Below are 19274 nucleotides of genomic sequence, written 5' to 3' on the forward strand. Positions count from 1 at the left end.
GATGTCTCGAATCAGGTCCATGGCATTCTCAAGGGCAAGGGCAAGCAGCCAGAAGTCTTGGTAAATATTGGCACCAATGGCATAGGTAGACAAGGTAAGGAGATCATGAAGAGAGATTGCAGAGAGCTAGGTAGAAAGCCGAGAAGCAGGATCTCCAGGTTAGTAATCTCTGGATTGCTGCCTGTGATACATGCCAATGAGGATAAGAATAGGATGATTAGGCTGGTGAATGCGTGGCTGAGGAATTGGTGCAGGGGTTCAGATTTGTGGATCATTGAGATCTGTTCTGGGGAAGGTATGAACTGTGCAAAAGGACTGGGTTACATCTGAACCAGTGGGGGAGTGCAATATCCTTGCAGATAGGTTGACTGGGGTTGCTCCGGAGGGCTTAAACTAATTTGGCAGGGGGATGGGAACTGGAGTGATAGTGCTGAAGATGAGGTAGTTGGTTTACAACCAGAGACTCCTAGCAATGAGAAGCTGACAAAAGGGCAAAATTGCAGTCAACAGGATGAGTTGCAATGTAAAAGGTGGACAAAATCAAAAAGTGTGAATACTGAAGGACTGAAGGTGTTATACATAGAAACATACATAGAGAATAGGTGCAGGAGTAGGCCATTCGGCCCTTCAAGCCTGCACCGCCATTTATTATGATCATGGCTGATCATCCAACTCAGAACCCCGCCCCAGCCTTCCCTCCATACCCCCTGACCCCCGTAGCCACAAGGGCCATATCTAACTCCCTCTTAAATATAGCCAATGAACTGGCCTCAACTGTTTCCTGTGGCAGAGAATTCCACAGATTCACCACTCTCTGTGTGAAGAAGTTTTTCCTAATCTCGGTCCTAAAAGGCTTCCCCTCTATCCTCAAACTGTGGCCCCTCGTTCTGGACTTCCCCAACATCGGGAACAATCTTCCTGCATCTAGCCTGTCCAATCCCTTTAGGATCTTATACGTTTCAATCAGATCCCCCCTCAATCTTCTAAATTCCAATGAGTACAAGCCCAGTTCATCCAGTCTTTCTTCATATGAAAGTCCTGCCATCCCAGGAATCAATCTGGTGAACCTTCTTTGTACTCCCTCTATGGCAAGGATGTCTTTCCTCAGATTAGGGGACCAAAACTGCACACAATACTCCAGGTGTGGTCTCACCAAGGCCTTGTACAACTGCAGTAGTACCTCCCTGCTCCTGTACTCGAATCCTCTCGCTATAAATGCCAGCATACCATTCGCCTTTTTCACTGCCTGCTGTACCTGCATGCCCACTTTCAATGACTGGTGTATAATGGCACCCAGGTCTCGTTGCACCTCCCCCTTTCCTAATCGGCCACCATTCAGATAATAATCTGTTTTCCTATTTTTGCCACCAAAGTGGATAACTTCACATTTATCCACATTAAATTGCATCTGCCATGAATTTGCCCACTCACCCAACCTATCCAAGTCATCCTGCATCCTCTTAGCATCCTCCTCACAGCTAACACTACCGCCCAGCTTCGTGTCATCCGCAAACTTGGAGATGCTGCATTTAATTCCCTCATCCAAGTCATTAATATATATTGTAAACAACTGGGGTCCCAGCACTGAGCCTTGCGGTACCCCACTAGTCACCACCTGCCATTCTGAAAAGGTTGCGTTTATTCCCACTCTTTGCTTCCTGTCTGCTAACCAATTCTCCACCCACACCAATACCTTACCCCCAATACCGTGTGCTTTAAGTTTGCATACTAATCTCCTGTGTGGGACCTTGTCAAAAGCCTTTTGAAAATCCAAATATACCACATCCACTGGTTCTCCCCTATCCACTCTACTAGTTACATCCTCAAAAAATTCTATGAGATTTGTCAGACATGATTTTCCTTTCACAAATCCATGCTGACTTTGTCCGATCATTTCAGCGCTTTCCAAATGTTATATTTGAATGTGCACAGTATATGGATGAACTTGTAGCAGGTAAGCATCACTGAATCACAGCTGAAAGAAGATTATAGCTGCAGTTTAATGTCCAAGGATCGGAAGGTGTTGAACCATTGTGGATAGAGCTAAGTAACTACAAAGGTAAAAAGAACCTAATGGGAGTTGTATACAGACCCCCAAATAGTAGTAAGGATGTGGTCTTCAAATTACAATGGGAGATAGAAGATACATGCCAAAAGGCACTGTTACAGTAGTCACGGGGATTTCAATATGCAGGGAGATTGGGTAAGATCAGGTTGGTGCTGGATTCCAAGAGGAAGAATTTATAGAATGCCTATGAGGTGGCTTTCTAGAGCAGCTCTGGATTGGGTGTTGTGCACTGAACCAGAATTTGATTAGAGACTTTAAGGTAAAAGAACCCTTCGGGGTAAATGATCATAATATGATTGAATTCAACGTGAAATTTGAGAAGAAACTAAAGTCAGATATATCAATTTTACAGTGGAGTAAAGGAAATTACAGAGGCGTGAGGGAGAAGCTGGCCAAAATTTATTGGAAAACAACACTGGCAGGAATGACAGCAAAACGGCAAAATGGTTGGATTTTTTTGAAGCAATTAGAAAGGCCCAGCAAATATGCATCCTGAAGAGGAAGAACTATTCTAAAGGCAAGATGACACAACTGTGGCTGACAAGAGAAGTCAAAGCCAACATAAAAGCCAAAAAGAGGGCATATGATAGAGCAAAGATTAGTAGGAAGTTAGAGGATTGGGAAGCTTTTAAAAACCAACAGATGGCAACCTAAAAAGTCATTAGGAAGGTAAAGATGGAATACGAAAGTAAGCTAACCAACAATATTAAAAAGGATACCAAAAATTTCTTCAGATACATAAAGTGTAAAAGAGAGGCGAGAGTGGATATTGGACTGTTGGAAAATGATGCTGGACAGATAGTAATAGGGACGAGGAAATGGCAGACAAACTGAATAAGTATTTTGCATCAGTCTTCACAGTGGAAGACACTAGCAGTATGATAGAAGTTCTAGGTGTCAGAGTCATGAAGTGTGTGAAGTTACCATTCCTAGGGAGAAGGTTCTTGGGAAGCTGAAATGTCTGAAGTTAGATAAGTTGCCTGGATCAAATGGTGAACACGGCGCCATTTTGAAAGGGAGGCTGAAGAGATCGTAGAGACACTAGATATGATCTTTCTAGAATCACCAGATTCTGGAATGGTTCCGGAAAACTGGAAAGTTGCAAATGTCACTCCAAGGAGGGAGGGAGGCAAATGAAAAGAAATTATAGGCCAACATCAGTGGGTGGGAAGATGTTGAAGTTGGTCATTAAGGATGAGATCTCAGGGTACTTGGAAGCACATGATAAAATAGGCCATAGTCAGCATGGTTTCCTCAAGGCAAAATCTTTCCTGACAAACCTTTTTAAAATCTTTGAATAAATAACAAGCAGGACAGACAAAGGAGAATCAGTTGATGTTGTGTACTTGGATTTTCAGAAGGTCTTTAACAAGGTGCCATACATGAGGCTGGTTAACAAGCTACAAGTCCATGGTTTTATAGGATAGGTTCTAGCATAGATAAAGCAGTGGCTGATTGGCAGGAGGCAAAGAGTGGGAATCAAGGCAGCCTTTCCTGGTTGGCTGTTGGTGACTAGTGGGTCTGTGTTGGGACTACTTCTTTCAACGTTATGTGTCAATGATTGGATGATGGAATTGCTGACTTTGTTGCAAAGTTTTCAGATGATATGAAGATAGATGAAGGGGCAGGTACGTTCCAGGAAGTAGAAAGGCAACAGAAGGAGACAGCCAGATTATGAGAATTGGCAAAAAAGTGGCAGTTGGAATACAGTGTCAGGAAGTGTATGGTCATGCACTTTGCCAGAAGAAATGAAGGGTTGGTTATTTCCAAATTGGAGAGAAAATTCTAAAAAATGAGGTGCAAAGAGACTTGGGATTCCTTGTGCAGGATTCCCTAAAGGTTAATTTGTAGGTTAAGTCTGTGGTGAGAAAGGCAAATGTGATGTTAGCATTCATTTCAAGAGGACTAGAATATAAAAGCAAGGATATAATGATGAGACTTTATAAAGCACTGATGGGGGCTCACTTGGAGTATTATGAGCAGTTTTAGGCCCCTTATCTTTGAAAGGATGTGCTGAAACTGGAGAGGGTTCAAAGGAGGTTCACAAAAATGATTCCAGGATTGAATGATTTGTCATCCAAAGAACATCTGATAGGTCTGGGCCTGTTTTCATTAGAATTCAGAATGATGAGAGGTGACCTCATTGAGACCTATCGAATGGTGAAAGGCCTTGACAGAGTGGATGTGGAGAAGATGTTTCCAATGGTGGGCGAGTCTTAGATCAGAGGACACAACCTCAGAATAGAGGGATGCCCTTTTAAAACAGAGATGAGGAAGAATTTCTTTAGCCAATGAGTTGTGAATCTGTGGAATTTGTTGCCACAGGCAGCTGTGAAGGTCAAGTCCTTGTGTGTATTTAAGGCAGACGTTGATAGATTCTTAATTGGTCGGGGCATGTAGAGATATTGGGGGGGGTGGGACTGGTGCTGAGAGGAAACATGGGTCAGCCAAAATAAAATGGCAGTGTCATCTTGATGGGCCAAATGGCCTAATTCTGCTCCTATTTCTTATGGCCACATTCTTGGATGCCAGGATCTGGGACACCTTGGATGGAGTCTGCAGCATTTTTAAGCAGGAGGGTGAGCAGTCAGTGGTTATGGTCTATGTAGGTACCAGTGACATAGGTAAATTCAGGGAGATAGATGCTAAGTTAAAGGACAAGACCGCCAGGGTCATGATCTCAGGATTATTACCCATGCCATGTGCTACTGACGCCAGAAATAGGAAGATTATACAATTTAACAGATAGCTACAGCCCCCCAGATTTTTGGATCGTTGAGCTCTCTTCCAGGAAAGGTGGGACCTGTACAGAAGAGAAGGTTTGTACCTGAACTGGAGGGGGACTAATAGCCTACCAGGAAGGTTTGCTGGTGCTGTATGGTGGGGAGCGGGGTTAAACTAAAGTTGCAGCGGGCTAGGGAACAGAGTGCCAGAACAGGTAATGCGGAGGTTTTGGAGACACCTCAGACGAAGTCAAGAATCAAAAGGTAATCATGGTGGGACTGATGTGCTGAGCTGCATATATTTCAATGCAAGAAGTATTGCAAGAAACATGACATTATTATAGTAGGTGATTTTAACTTTTCACAAATTGACTGGACTCCCAGACTGTAAAAGAACAAGACGGAATAGAGTTTGTCAAATGTGCTCAGGAATGTTTCCTTGCAACACACACAAAACACTGGAGGAACTCAGCAGGCCAGGCAGCATCTATGGAAAAAAGTACAGTCAATGTTTCAGACCGAGACCCTTCAGCAGGATAGAAACATCAACTGTACTTTTTCCATAAATGCTGCCTGGCCTGCTGCGTTCCTCCAGCATTTTGTGTGTATTGCTCAGATTTCCAGCATTTGCAGCTTTTCTCTTGTTTGAGGAATGTTTCCTTAATCAGTAAATAGATATCCCAATTAGGAAGTGCAATATTACCGCAGACTGAACGAGGCTACAACGCCAGACCGCTACCCTGTGCCGCACATTCAAGACTTTGCAGCAAACCTACACGGCGCAAGGATCTTTTCCAAGGTAGACCCCGTCCGGGGATACCATCAAATCCCTGTACATCCGGACGACATCCCCAAAACAGCACTCATCACCCCGTTCAGACTTTTGGAATTCCTCCGAATGCCGTTTGGTCTAAAGAATGCCGCACAGACTTTCTAGCAGCTAATGGACGTGGTGGGACGCGACCTGGACTTTGCATTCATCTATTTGGACGACATCCTCATAGCCAGCAGTAGTCGGCAGGAGCATCTGTCCCACTTCCGCCAGCTCTACTCCCGCCTGAGCGAATTCGGCCTTACAATCAACCCAGCCAAATGCCAGTTCGGACTCGACACCATCGACTTCCTGGGCCACAGGATTACTAAAGACAGGGCAACCCCGCTGCTCGCCAAGGTAGACGCGGTCCGCAACTTCCCCCGACCCAACACAATCAAAGGCCTGCAGGAATTCGTGGGTATGGTGAATTTCTACCACCGTTTCCTCCCCTCAGCAGCCCGAACCATGCGACCCCTGTTCACTCTGATGCCGGGTAAGGACAAGGACATTACCTGGGACGAAGAGGCTGCAGCCGCTTTCGTTAAAACCAAAGAAGCCTTGGCAAACGCCGCAATGCTAGCGCATCCCAGAACGGACGTTCCTACTGCCCTCATGGTGGACGCATCCAACACAGCGGTCGGTGGAGTGCTGGAACAACTCATCGAGGGTCGCTGGCAACCCCTGGCGTTCTTCAGCAAACACCTACGACCACCTGAACTCAAATACAGTGCTTTCGACCGGGAGCTACTGGCACTATACCTGGCAATCCAGCATTTCAGGTACTTCTTAGAAGGTAGGCCCTTCACCGCGTTCACAGACCACAAATCGCTTACCTTTGCGTTCACTAAGGTGTCCGACCCCTGGTCGTCCCGCCAGCAGCGACATCTGTCCTACATCTCCGAGTACACGACGGACATCCGGCATGTCTCGGGAAAGGACAACGTTGCGGCGGACACACTATCCAGACCTACCATACAGGCCCTGTCCCAGGGGGTGGACTATGCAGCACTGGCAGAGGCACAGCAGGCAGACACTCAGATCCCCAGTTACAGGACTGCAGTCTCTGGTTTGCAGCTCCAAGACCTCCCCGTAGGCCCAGGTGAGAGGACCCTACTATGTGACGTAGCTACCGGCCAAACCCGCCCCGTCGTCCCAGCAGCCTGGCACCGGCAGGTTTTCAAATCCATTCACAACTTAGTGCAGCCCTCCATCAGGACAACCATCCGGCTGGTCGCCAACAGGTTCGTGTGGCATGGGCTGCGTAAACAGGTCAGTGAATGGGCCAAAACGTGCATGCAGTGCCAAACGGCCAAGGTGCAGCGGCACACCAAGGCTCCGCCGCAGCGGTTCGAACCCACCCGCCGGAGGTTCGACCACATTCATGTGGATATCGTGGGGCCCCTGCCAGTGTCACGAGGAGCGCGGTACCTCCTAACTATGATAGACCAGTTCACCAGATGGCCAGAGGCAGTCCCGCTCACCGACACCACCTCCGAATCCTGCGCCTGAGCACTGATCGCAACCTGGGTAGCCCGCTTCGGGGTACTGGCCCACATTACCTCCGACAGAGGCGCCCAGTTCACCTCCAGCCTGTGGTCGGCTATGGCCAGCCTTTTAGGATCACAGCTACACCACACAACTGCCTACCACCCACAGTCGAACGGACTAGTGGAGCGCTTCCACCGTCACCTGAAATCGGCTCTCATGGCCCGCCTGGAGGGGCCTAACTGGGTGGATGAGCTTCCCTGGGTCTTGCTCGGAATCCGCACGGCGCCCAAGGAGGATCTACACAACTCGTCGGCCGAGTTGGTGTACGGCGCACCCCTGGTCGTCCCAGGAGAGTTCATACCAGCCCCAAGAGGGCAAGAGGAAGAACCCGCAGCAGTCCTGGACAGACTACGTGAGAGGCTCGGTAACCTGGCCCCCATCCCCACTTCACAGCACGGACAGAGCCCGACCTGCGTACCCAAAGACCTGCAGAACTGTAAGTTTCTTTTTGTACGACGGGGCGGACACCGGGCACCGCTACAGCGGCCCTACGAGGGGCCGTTTAAGGTGATCAGGAACAATGGGTCCACGTTCGTGCTGGACATTGGGGGGAGAGAGGAGGTTTTCACGGTGGACCGACTCAAACCGGCCCATGTGGACTTGGCACAGCCGGTCCAGGCTCAGGCACCACGGCGCAGGGGCAGATCCCCCAAACAGAGGCCGATCCAGACTGTGGACATTGGGGGAGGTATCGCCAGTTCTGTGGGGGGGTTATGTGGCGACCCACTTTCTGGCACACACGAACCGGCTCACAACAGTGCGCGCAGACAGAGGGCCAGCCACAAAAAGGGCGCCAGGCCATCTTCACCAGCAGGGGGAGAATCCCGCGCGCGGAAAGGATCTGGGAATATGCATTCCCCACAGCAGTCCCACCCAGGGAGGGCGGGAACGGGAAGGCTTTAAAGCAGGCCGCGAAGTTTGAATAAATCTCTTTCATTCCAACTCTAACTCACCGACTCCGTGTGGTTATTCTAGCGCTGTGTGTAGCGCACCGCTACAATTCATCCTTTAATATTAGGAGATTAATGAATATTGTTTGTACTCCTTCACTGAAGACTCCAGAATGTGTCATTTCATTGGATGCTGAGAAAGCTATTGACAGGGTTGAATGGCCATATTTATTCAATACGCTTGAGAAGTTTAATTTCAGTCCGATATTTATTTCTTGGATTAAATTGAATAATATCATACCACTGTAGCTTCGGTTTTTACTAATAACCAAAGATCTCCCTTTTTTCAATTATTTCATGGTACTAGGCAGGGTTGTCCTCCATTATGTTTTGAAATTGCTCTTGAACCCTTAGCAATTGCTATTCGAGATTCACCAAATATTTTTGCTATTACTTGTGGGAATGAGATACATAAGTTATCATTATATGCAGACGATTTATTATTATATATTTCTAATGCAGAGAAATTCATTCCTGCAGTTCTCTCCTTGTTGGCTCAGTTTAGTAAATTTTCTGGTTACAAACTGAACCTTAATAAGAGTGAACAACAAACAACAGGAATTCTGCAGATGCTGGAAATTCAAGCAACACACATAAAAGTTGCTGGTGAACGCAGCTTAGGCCAGGCAGCATCTCTAGGAAGAGGTGCAGTCGACATTTCAGGCCGAGACCCTTCGTCAGGACTAACTGAAGGAAGAGTGAGTAAGGGATTTGAAAGTTGGAGGGGGAGGGGGAGATCCAAAATGATAGGAGAAGACAGGAGGGGGATTATTTTTATACACACATTCTTTCTCTCACTCTCCTTTTTCTCCCTCTGTCCCTCTGAATATACCCCTTGCCCATCCTCTGGCTTCCCCCCCACCTTGTCTTTCTTCCCGGACCTCCTATCCCATGATCCTCTCGTATCCCCTTTTGCCAATCACCTGTCCAGCTCTTGGATCTATCCCTCCCCCTCCTGTCTTCTCCTATCATTTTGGATCTCCCCCTCCCCCTCCCACTTCCAAATCCCTTACTCACTCTTCCTTCAGTTAGTCCTGACGAAGGGTCTCGGCCTGAAACGTCAACTGTACCTCTTCCTACAGATGCTGCCTGGCCTGCTGCGTTCACCAGCAACTTTTATGTGTGTTGCTTAATAAGAGTGAACTTTTTCCGTTAAACATGCAGGTTCCAAGTCATGAATGTTTACCACTTAGATTGGTTACTGATTGCTTTACTTATTTAGGGGTCAAAATTACAAGGAAGCACAGAATAAAAATCCTAGATTAGGTAAAAGATACTTACAGAAGCCCAAAAAGGAGGGTGGTTTGGCATTGCCTAACTTTAGATTTTACTATTGGGCAATTAATATTCGATATTTAAAATTTTGGACATGGAACTTGTATACAATTTCCAGTCCACATTGGGTAAATCTTGAAAGTAAATCCATTATAAGGGTTTTCATTGGGTTCTATTTTAGGGACCTCGCTTCCCTTTGCTCTTTCAAAATTGAATAAACAAATGAATAATACAATAGTAAAATATACTCTTCGAATATGGTTTCAATTTCAAAAAATTTTGGGGTTGAATCAATTTGTTTTAGTAAGCCCTATTATATCTAATTTTTTTTTCAACCCTCTATTACGGACCAAGCCTATTTGGTCTGGAAAGCAAAAGGTATAATACGATTTTGTGATCTATTTTTAGATAATTGTTTCATGTCTTTTGAACAATTATCTAATAAATATGATTTACCTAGATCCCACTTCTTTAGATATTTACAGATTAGAAACTTTTTAAATACTGTTCTTAATACCCTTCCGAATCTATATCCAATGGATATTATGGAAAAAATTTTAGATTTAAATCCCTCTGAAAAAGGTTAAATAGCAATTATTTGTAATATGATTATGAAAATTAATCCAGATGTATCTAATAAAATTAAAATCGATTCGGAAAAGGAACTTAACCTCGTGTTACCTACAGAGAAATGGGAAAAACATTTCAATTAGTTAAGTCCTCCTCTATATGTGCGAAACATGCATTGATACAGTTTAAAGTAGTACACAGGGCTCATATGTCCAAGGATAAATTAGCTCGTTATTACTCTCATATAAATCCTATATGTGACATGTTATTCTGAGATAGCTTCCTTAACTCATATGTTTTGGTCATGTCCTCTGTTGAAGAAATATTGGAAAGATATCTTTGATATTATTTCAACTGTTTTGGATATTGATTTACAACCTCACCCTATTACTGCAATTTTTGGTTTACCAATGATGGAACAAACTCATTTGACCTCTTCATCTTGTCGGATGATTGCATTCATTACATTAATGGCTAGAAGATCCATACTTTTAAATTGGAAAGAGATTAATCCTCCTACTACATTTTAATGGTTCTCTCAAACTATGTCATGTTTAAAGTTAGAAAAAATTAGAAGTGTCATTTATGATTCTTCTATTAAATTTGAAGAGACTTGGAGGCCATTTATTCAATACTTTCATATGATGTAGTTTGATCCTCTCCAAATCTACTCTGCTACTTTCAAATATATGGAGAGAGGAGCAGAGTTAATGGTTTTATCTGATGTAATATAATAGCCCATTTCTTCTTTTTCTTTTTTTAAGGTTAGTTGATTAGTTTGATTTAGGTTGGGGTTCTTTTTTCTCATTGGGGCATTTTTTTTTTGCTTTTTCCAGGATATTTTTGTATTTTTTTCTATATTTGTACTCTGTAAGATTTTGGGAGGTTAATATCTGTGATTTAACTGTGTTTATATCAATGTATACTAATTATTAACAATGTAATCCCAGTAGCTTTGTATCAATTTTTTGTAATGTTTGAGATTTTGATATTAATAAAAATATTGAAAAAACCTTCATAAATCAAAGTATTGAGTACAGGAGTTGGAATGTTATGATGAAATTTTATAAGACATTGGTGAGGACTAATTTGGAGTATTGTGTGCTGTTATGGTCACCTACCCACAGGAAAGATGTAAATAAAGTTGAAAGCATGCAGCGAAAATTTGCAAGGATGTTGCTGGGACCGGAGCACTTAAGTTATAATGAAAGATTGAATAGGTTATGACTTTATTCCTTGAAACCTGGAAGATTGAGAGGAGATTTGATAGAGGTATACAAAATTACGAGGGATATAGATAGGGTAAATGCAAGCAGTCTTTTTCCACTAAGGTTATTAGTTAAAGGTGAAATGCTTTAAGGAGAACATGAAGGGAAACTTCTTCATTTAGAGGGTCGTGAGGTTATGGAATGAGCTGCCAACACAAGTGATGCATGCAAGCTTGATTTCAGCATATAAGAGAAGTTTGGATAGGTATATGGATGGCAGGGAAGTGGTTGACTATGATCCGGGTGTAGGTCGAAGGGACCTGGCAGTTGAAGTGGTTTCAGCATGGATTAGATGGGCTGAAGAGCCTGTTTCTGTGCTGTATGTCTCTATGACTTTGACTCTATGGTAATAGTGAGCCACCTTTTTGAACCACTGCACTCCTTGTGATGGAGTTGCTCCTCATCCCCCAGAGCTGTTGGGAGTTCCAGAATTTGGGCTTAGTGACAATAAAAAACAAAATTGTCCTGATGCATCTTAAGGCTCCAATGTGTTAGTTCATTTCACAACTATAACATGAAAATCAAAAAGATAATGCAGCTGCCGGAAATCTGAAATCACATTTGAGTCCATTGTCATCTGCACAAGTACACTCAGTGAAGAAAGTACTCACGGCAGCCTCACCTGCATGAAGCATCATATCAACAGCATTCACAAGAAAGCATAAATTGTGCACAATTTCTACAAGAAAGAATACAATTAGCACAAAGAATCGCATAAGTCTATTTTAATGCAGAGTGATTAAAGTGGACAAAGTGTTGCAGGAAAGTAGTGATTTGGATTGTGCATGTTGCTTCAGGAATGGAATGGTTGTAGCTGTGCTTGAACTGATGGTGTGGGACTTCTGGCTTCTATGACTCTTGCTTGACGGTAGCTGTGAGAAGGCAGTATGGCCTAGATGGTAGGGATTGCTGATGGCCAGTGTAGCCTTCCTGAGGCAGTACTTCATGTACAAACTGCTCTTGGTGGGAAGCAGTGTGCCATGACCTATTGGGCTGAATCGACTGCTCAGACATAAAAACAGAAACTACTAGAAGTGGTCAGCGACTGAGGCTACATCCTAGATGGGAAAAACAGACTCAATAGTTCAGAACCATCATTAGGACTGGGAAAGTGAGATGAAAAATGGCAATTTGAAGTTGCAGGGAAGATGGAGCTCCCTCTGGCTGGGGTGATGTTTCCCGAACCCCAAGTTCTCAATTAACTAAATCAATCATAGGGTTAACACAGAACAATTGAAGGTAGAATTCTCACACTTAAACTGCTGTATGTTTTTTCCTTTCCAGAGGTCTCACTCTGACTCCTCACTGACTAATGCAGATATTCCACCCAAGGAGAGTGCTGAAGCCAGCCTTAAACCTGCAGAGGCCACGTGGGGCCAGGGACAGCTCCAACCCTCTCAAAGTACGGATATCCGCCCCTACTCACTGCCAACATGGAAAAGCATGGAGCTGCTGGATAATGCAGGTACCAGGCCAGTGAAAGGCTGTCACAAGTTGCCAGTTCCAAAATGTTGATGATGGAATGTTACCAGATACACATCCCCAACGGATGGGGCTTCAGTAGTCACAGAGAAAAATATATGAAACCCCGTGGTTTCCTTGGCTGTGCAAGTCTAGGAAAGTCACTCACCGGTCCCGCCGAACCTGTGAGATTGAGACAGCTCTCCCATCCCAAACCCCGGTTTGTGTGGATGCTGTGTAATTTACTACCCTGTTACAAATTAGGGCCTCGAAATGACAGACAGTACACTGCATATGATTAAAGCAATTATATTTATAAATCTTAACTTAACTAAAGGGTTAGTAAAGAAAAATAAAAAGAAAAGGGCCAATTTTAATTAAACAGTCCAATGTGCACAAGTTGGAGTCATTTTGAACTTCTCTGTCACTCACGCACTGGGCCTTGGTCACACCACCTTCCGAGCGTTGCTGGCAATCCACCTTGAACAAACGGGTCTGCCACCGGGTCGTATCCTACAACCAGTTCTCCCCTGCATCACTCTCTTCATCTCCCCCCAAACAAAAGCCTCAAGGCCAACATTAGTGTCCCTCAACAGAGACTCCTCCTCTCAGCACTGCCATCATAACTGGATGGCAGATATTCCTCATCATCCCTCATCTTCAACAATAACCCAGACAAGCTGAAAAGAGAACAGACTGCTCTTACAGAACTGCTAAATGAAATACATACAGCAGAACAGTAAAAAATTGAACCGGGTCATTACGTATATAAGAGTTTCAGTATTAACGATACTAGACACGGAACAAAAGCAAAGGCATACAGGAACCTTCAAGAAAATACTATTAGTAATCCTACCTGATACCTTATGACAATATTAAATGGCGAAGTTATGGATCTGCTGGTCCGACAACGGGGTAGCATTTTCCTGAGAGGTCTCTCAAATAGCCTAAGCAAAATGCTGGTGTAAATTTTGTGTAAACAGCATTATACAGTGCTACTGTATGTTCATTTGGTGCTTCCACTAAAGATATGACTGGGAAAGTCAAAATTGCATACATGTCCAAAGTCATGGAACTTCTGCAGCTTTAAACTTCAACAGCTTGGGTTACTTTCTCCGGAGTAAGGGAAGCTGCCATGAAATTTAGTGTGAGTACCAAAGGTGGACTTTCATCAAGAAATGAACCTAATAATGACAGATCAAACTTTTAAAATTCAACGTATGGAGCAAGTTTCTTGAATCAGTAATCTGAGCAGAATTTACAATCACCTGGAATGATTAGACAAAGAGATTTCTTAAACTTATATTGGTATTTTTTGATGAAGTAGCTTAGAACATTAATGGGAGAAGCATGGTTGAGGTGATATATGTGAACTTCCAATGAGTACTTGATGTCATATTATGTATCTGTCATGAAGATTGAAAACTGAGGAAACACGGGGACTGTAGTACCTTTGACAGGAACCTAGCTGAGTACCAGAAAGCAGAGGGCAGTAGTAGGAATGTGATTTTAGACCAGAGAGAAGAGTACTGTGGATTTCCCAAAAGCCATCGTTCTTCTTGGCCTATGTTAATGAAAGATTATACATACAAGGCATGATTCTAAAATTCACTGATAGCATAAACATTGTGAACTTTTAGAAAGGTAGTAATTGACTTCAAGAAGATTATAGACAGGCTGGTGAAATGTGCAAATAGATGGCATTTGAAGTTTAATGCTGAGAAGTGTGAAGTGTTACACTTTGATGCAAAGGATGAGAAGGGGCAACCAAAACTGGAGGGTCTAATGCTAAAAAAGAGTATAGAGAGGTCAGGAATGTTAGGAAAGAGCTGTTTAAAACCACACAACATTTAAGGGTGTAAGAAGCAGTGATAAAATTTTATACCAGGTCAGTCACAGTATTACATCCAGTTATGAGTGCTGCACTTATGGAAAAATGTCAAGAAGATTACAGAGGCTTTAGTTCTGTTGAAGGAATGGAGAATTTGGGGCTGTTCTGCTTGGAACAGAGGAATTTGTGAGGGCTTATGTTAGATTTATGGTCATGGAGAGCGCAGACAAAGAGAAACTGTTCCCATTATTTTGCATAAGGTTATGGAGAAAGGTTGAGCATTTTAGGACTTCATTCACTGGAACATAAGAAACTAAAGGGTAACCAAGCAGACAAGCATAAAATCACAAGTAGCATAAATAGGGGGTGAATGCACATGATCTTTTTCACAGGGAAAAAAAAATCTGGAGAATTAAGAGCTCTAGTACATAGGTTTTAGGTGAGAGGAGAAAGATTCAATAGGAACTTGAGGAGCAACTTTATCCACCCAATGGGTAGTTGGTATATGTATTGAGCTGCCAGTGGGAAGTGATGGGGCAAGTATATTAATAATATTCAAAAGGTACTTGGACTGGAACATGATTACGAAAAGTTTAGAGGGTGATGGCTAAATGAGATTGTCTTAGATGAAAATCTTGGTCATAATGGGCCACCTGGGCCCAGTACCTGTTTCCGTGCTGTACAACTCCATGACTCTACAAGGCCAAGAGTGAGTGGCCATAGGATGAAGGTGGTTGTCAAGGAAACCATAGGTTACATGAGGTATAACTTCCCTCACACAGCAAGTGGTTGGAGTGCACTAGAGGGTGTGGGTGAATGGGGAGTAGTGGATGAAGGTTTACTTGGAGCATTGGAATTGAATTGGAATACGTATCTGACAGGCAAGAATTTTTAGGGTGTGGAGAGAACATCGGGGCGTGGCACAGCATGAACACTCTGGTACATCATCAGTGGGCCAAATGATTTACCTTTATGCTTTAGTTATTCTCCGATTTATCCAAAGCCTCTTAGAAAATATGTGAAGAACATGCTTCACCCAACTAGAGGCTATCAATGTAAGGTAATTGATGGGAAGAGGTATGGTGAAAATTGTTTTGAATGTCATAGACTTGAACGAGTAGTGGAGGCAGATAGCTTGCCACATTGCAACTCTACCTGCAAATGCACTGGAAGGGCACAGGCCGGGAACTGGGTTTAACTCCTTTGTGGCTGGAACAGATGGGCAGCACGCTGTCTTCCCATGCTGTGAATTACTAATTTGCAAAACTCACACTGGAAGTGGTTTAAAGCAGAAACAGAGAAAAGTTGGGGGGGGGGGGTGATGAGGAAATGATAGTATAAATGAAAGGAGACTAGGAAAAGAGGAAGAGTGCACAATGTTTGAAATGGGAATACAAATGAGAAGTATTTTGACAAATGGAGGAAAGGTTAATGACGAGCCATGGACTCGTTTGAGATAGAGTGGTAAGTGGTATGGATTGCTGATGACAGGATGGATGATGAGTGAGAGAGGTTTAGTGTACAGAGGTGAGAAGGTAAGATTGGGAGTCAGGAAGAACATAACATTATCCTTTGAGTCTTAAAATGCCCAGTCCCAATCCAAAACCACTGAATAAATGACTCAGCCTTTCTGAAAAATTTGTACGATTCACAACTTGCTTCTGCCTTAAATTAGGGCACAGACGGGTTAGGCTGAAGGACCCATGATTCTGTGATTAACTCAATCTTTGGAAATTTGAAGTTGATTTGAACATTGCAAACAAATGTTTTTTTACAACTTTGCCCCTTGCTGACTCCCTGCTTTTCCAGCTGGTCTGTGTGGCTGCCAGAAGTATGCTGGAGAGCAAAGTGGGAGAGGAAACGACATCATCCTAGCTCTAGCTGTAGGGATGCAATGTCACAAAAGAAGCTGAGCGTGCAGCGAAGTAAATTGGTAAACTGGTTATTATTGTCACATTTACTGAGGTACTGTGAAAGACTTTGTTTTACATGTCATCTGTACAAATCATTTGAAGTTCTGGTCACCCGACTGCTAAAAGTCTTTGAACAGGATGCAGAAGAGGTTCCCCAGGGTGCTGCCTGGTGTTAGCAACAAGGAGAAGCTGCACACACTTTGTGTGTTTTCTGTGGGGCATCAGAGACTGAGAGGAGCCCTGAAAGAAGTTTATAACATTTTGAGAGACATAGATAGAGTAGAGCTTTCTTTCTGCAGGATAGAAATGAAAAATATTAGTGAATTTTAATTTAAAACAAAAGGGGGAAAGATTAAAGGAGATATGCGGAACAAGAGAGAGAGTGTGGGAGCCTGGAACAGGCTCTGATGGGTGGTGGTGGAAGCAGATATGTTAGTGTTGCTTGAGGTTTTTACATAAGGATATGGATCCTGTGTAAAAGGGTTAATAAATCTGATTCAGTTTTGACCAAGAGTGATTCTGCAAACACTCCACAGTAAACACAAATACCCAGAGAAGAATCATAGTTCAATTTGGCATCATGGCTGGCAGAATCATAGTGGACAAAAGAGTTTGTGCGTGCGCTGTCCTGTTTAATATATAGTGGACGAAAGAGTTTGTATGTGTGCTGTCCTGTTTGATGTATAGTGGACGAAAGAGTCTGTACAGGTGCCGTCCTGTTTGACATTTTATATGTGTATTGAGGGATATGAAACAAAGAAAGATGGGATCTAGTAGATGCCCCAGAACTGAAGGGCTGAATGGCCTCCCGTTCCTGTGCATTTCAGTATGTATTGCGGCCTACTGATGTTCTGATTTTGATGTGCTTGTGCTGCAGGTTCTTCAGCTGTGCTCCACAGTCCTGATGGCAACTGGATGGCGATGCCATGTAGACCCTCTGCGCCCCCTCAGCTGCTGACTAAGCCAAAGAGCCGAGTGTTTGTCGCCCTGGAGCAAGAGACAGACGTGGTATCTGCCTACGATGAGATGGGAACAGATGAAGACAATGATGATGACACTGGCTGGAGTTCGGCCTTCACAGAGTTCAGGCCACACTCTGGAAAGCTATCTGATGAGACCTGCTTCATGGGTTCCCAGCAGGACAACGACTCGATGTACGCCAAAGGGAAACAGCAGTCCGTCACATCGCCGTTATCCGGCCATTACACGGAGACCATGCGCTCAGACTCCGAACCATCCCCCATGAGTTCCATACGGATATCTGTGAGGGGCCCAGATGGCCAAGTGATGGTTGATGAAAGAGGACCGCAGATGGGGGACCACAGGGCACCCAGCCCCCACTATTTGGGGCAGCTGGACTTAAACTACAACGCACAGACCCGAGACTTAGGGACCCTTGACAGCAGTGATGATGAAGATCTTCCTGATACGTCTGGCAGGAAATACAGACGGCGAAAAAGAAGCAAAAGCTCATCCCATGAGAAACTGTTCGAAACCGAAGGGCCATTCGGAAGCCAGCAGTCAACGCCCAAAAACACTTGCCAGGTAACGTCATAACTGCTCAGCCATCAAATCTGAATTATCAATCAGATTTCCTCAGCCTGGTACTCAGTTCATGTTTACATTTCCTCTGGTTTCATATAAAAATTTTAAAAATTCAACCTTCTGCTGAGGGTGGAGCTGTGTGCTGGGAGGGGTCATTCTGAAGAGGGTGGAGAGGGTCTGCTGAAATGTCATTGACCTGCAACATTACCTGTTTCTCTCACCACAGATGCTGCCCAACTCCCTGAGCATTTCCAATATTTTCTTCTCTTATTTCAATATTTGCATTCTTAGCCTTTCAAAGTGGAGAGAACATTTGTTAGAGGCATTTTAAATCACAAAAGATACCCCACAAAGAGAAATTGTTGTGCAGATGGAAGGTCTTTTTACCCAGAGGGTAGTAACCGTGCTTCTTTTTCCAATGCTTGATTACTGAGTATGTGCAAGGTTTGAGTTCCAGAAGGGAAGGTTTATGCACACAAATGGGGTTGGAGTGGTGGGGATCAGATGAGAAGTTTTGTAGACACAAATGGGGTTTGAGAGGTGGGGGTCAGATAGAAAAGTTTATGGACACAAATGAGGTTAATGAGGCAAATAGAACTGAAAATGTGTACAATGGATCACAATGAGAAAGCATTTTCTACATCATGAAGACTGGCCTTGCCTTTGTCGCCACAATGCATCCAAAGTTTGTGATTAATGGTATTGTTACAGTCTAAAAATATCACAGTTTAGGAGTGTGCGGACAGTCATCCCATTGAACCACCCACCCTTCCTTAGATTCTGGCTAACTTGTAACACATTTACAGACATCCCACCTCTCCCGGAAGTTCTGGCGAACTTGTAACACATTTACCCTGAAAATTAACATGACTGCAGGTGCTGAAAATCTGAAATCAAAACAGACAATACTGGAAAAACACTCAGCAGGTCTGACAGTATCTGTGGTAAAAGAAGTGTTAACATTCTGCATTGAAGGACATGTTCTCTCTCCACCGATGCCGTCCAAACTGTTAAGAGATTCTTGTATTATCCTATTTAACCCGTGTTACTCCTGTCTAATGACACACAGAGCCCGTGGGCACGCTTAGCCATGAGGAGGATTCTAATAAAGCTCGAGGAATGGTTGTGTAGGCAGCCGCTGAAGTCTAGTGCTGAAACTTGTGAATTGTTACATTATGGTGGGAAAAATCTCATGAGGCCAGTTTAGCTGCACAGTTCTTACCAGTGAGATTTGGTCATATATGCTTATTGTGAGAAGGGAAGGCTGAGGATGTAATTTAAAAAAAAACATGGAGATCCTGGGTTTTA

General features: G+C 43.8%; 1 protein-coding gene across 1 annotated transcript in view; it reads left to right on the top strand.

Moving 5' to 3' along the window:
- LOC140212370 (rab effector MyRIP-like) overlaps positions 1-17978 on the top strand; it is a 349832-nt gene extending 331854 nt beyond the window's left edge. Inside the window, exons 8-9 of the mRNA XM_072283082.1 lie at positions 12501-12681; positions 17299-17978. Of these exons, the coding sequence (XP_072139183.1) occupies positions 12501-12681; positions 17299-17978 (861 nt within the window). The remainder of the gene's footprint in view (positions 1-12500; positions 12682-17298) is intronic.
- Positions 17979-19274: the final 1296 nt, after the last annotated feature.

The sequence above is a fragment of the Mobula birostris genome, chromosome 19, assembly GCF_030028105.1.
Source record: "Mobula birostris isolate sMobBir1 chromosome 19, sMobBir1.hap1, whole genome shotgun sequence".
In the NCBI taxonomy this organism is placed as follows: Eukaryota; Metazoa; Chordata; class Chondrichthyes; order Myliobatiformes; family Myliobatidae; genus Mobula; species Mobula birostris.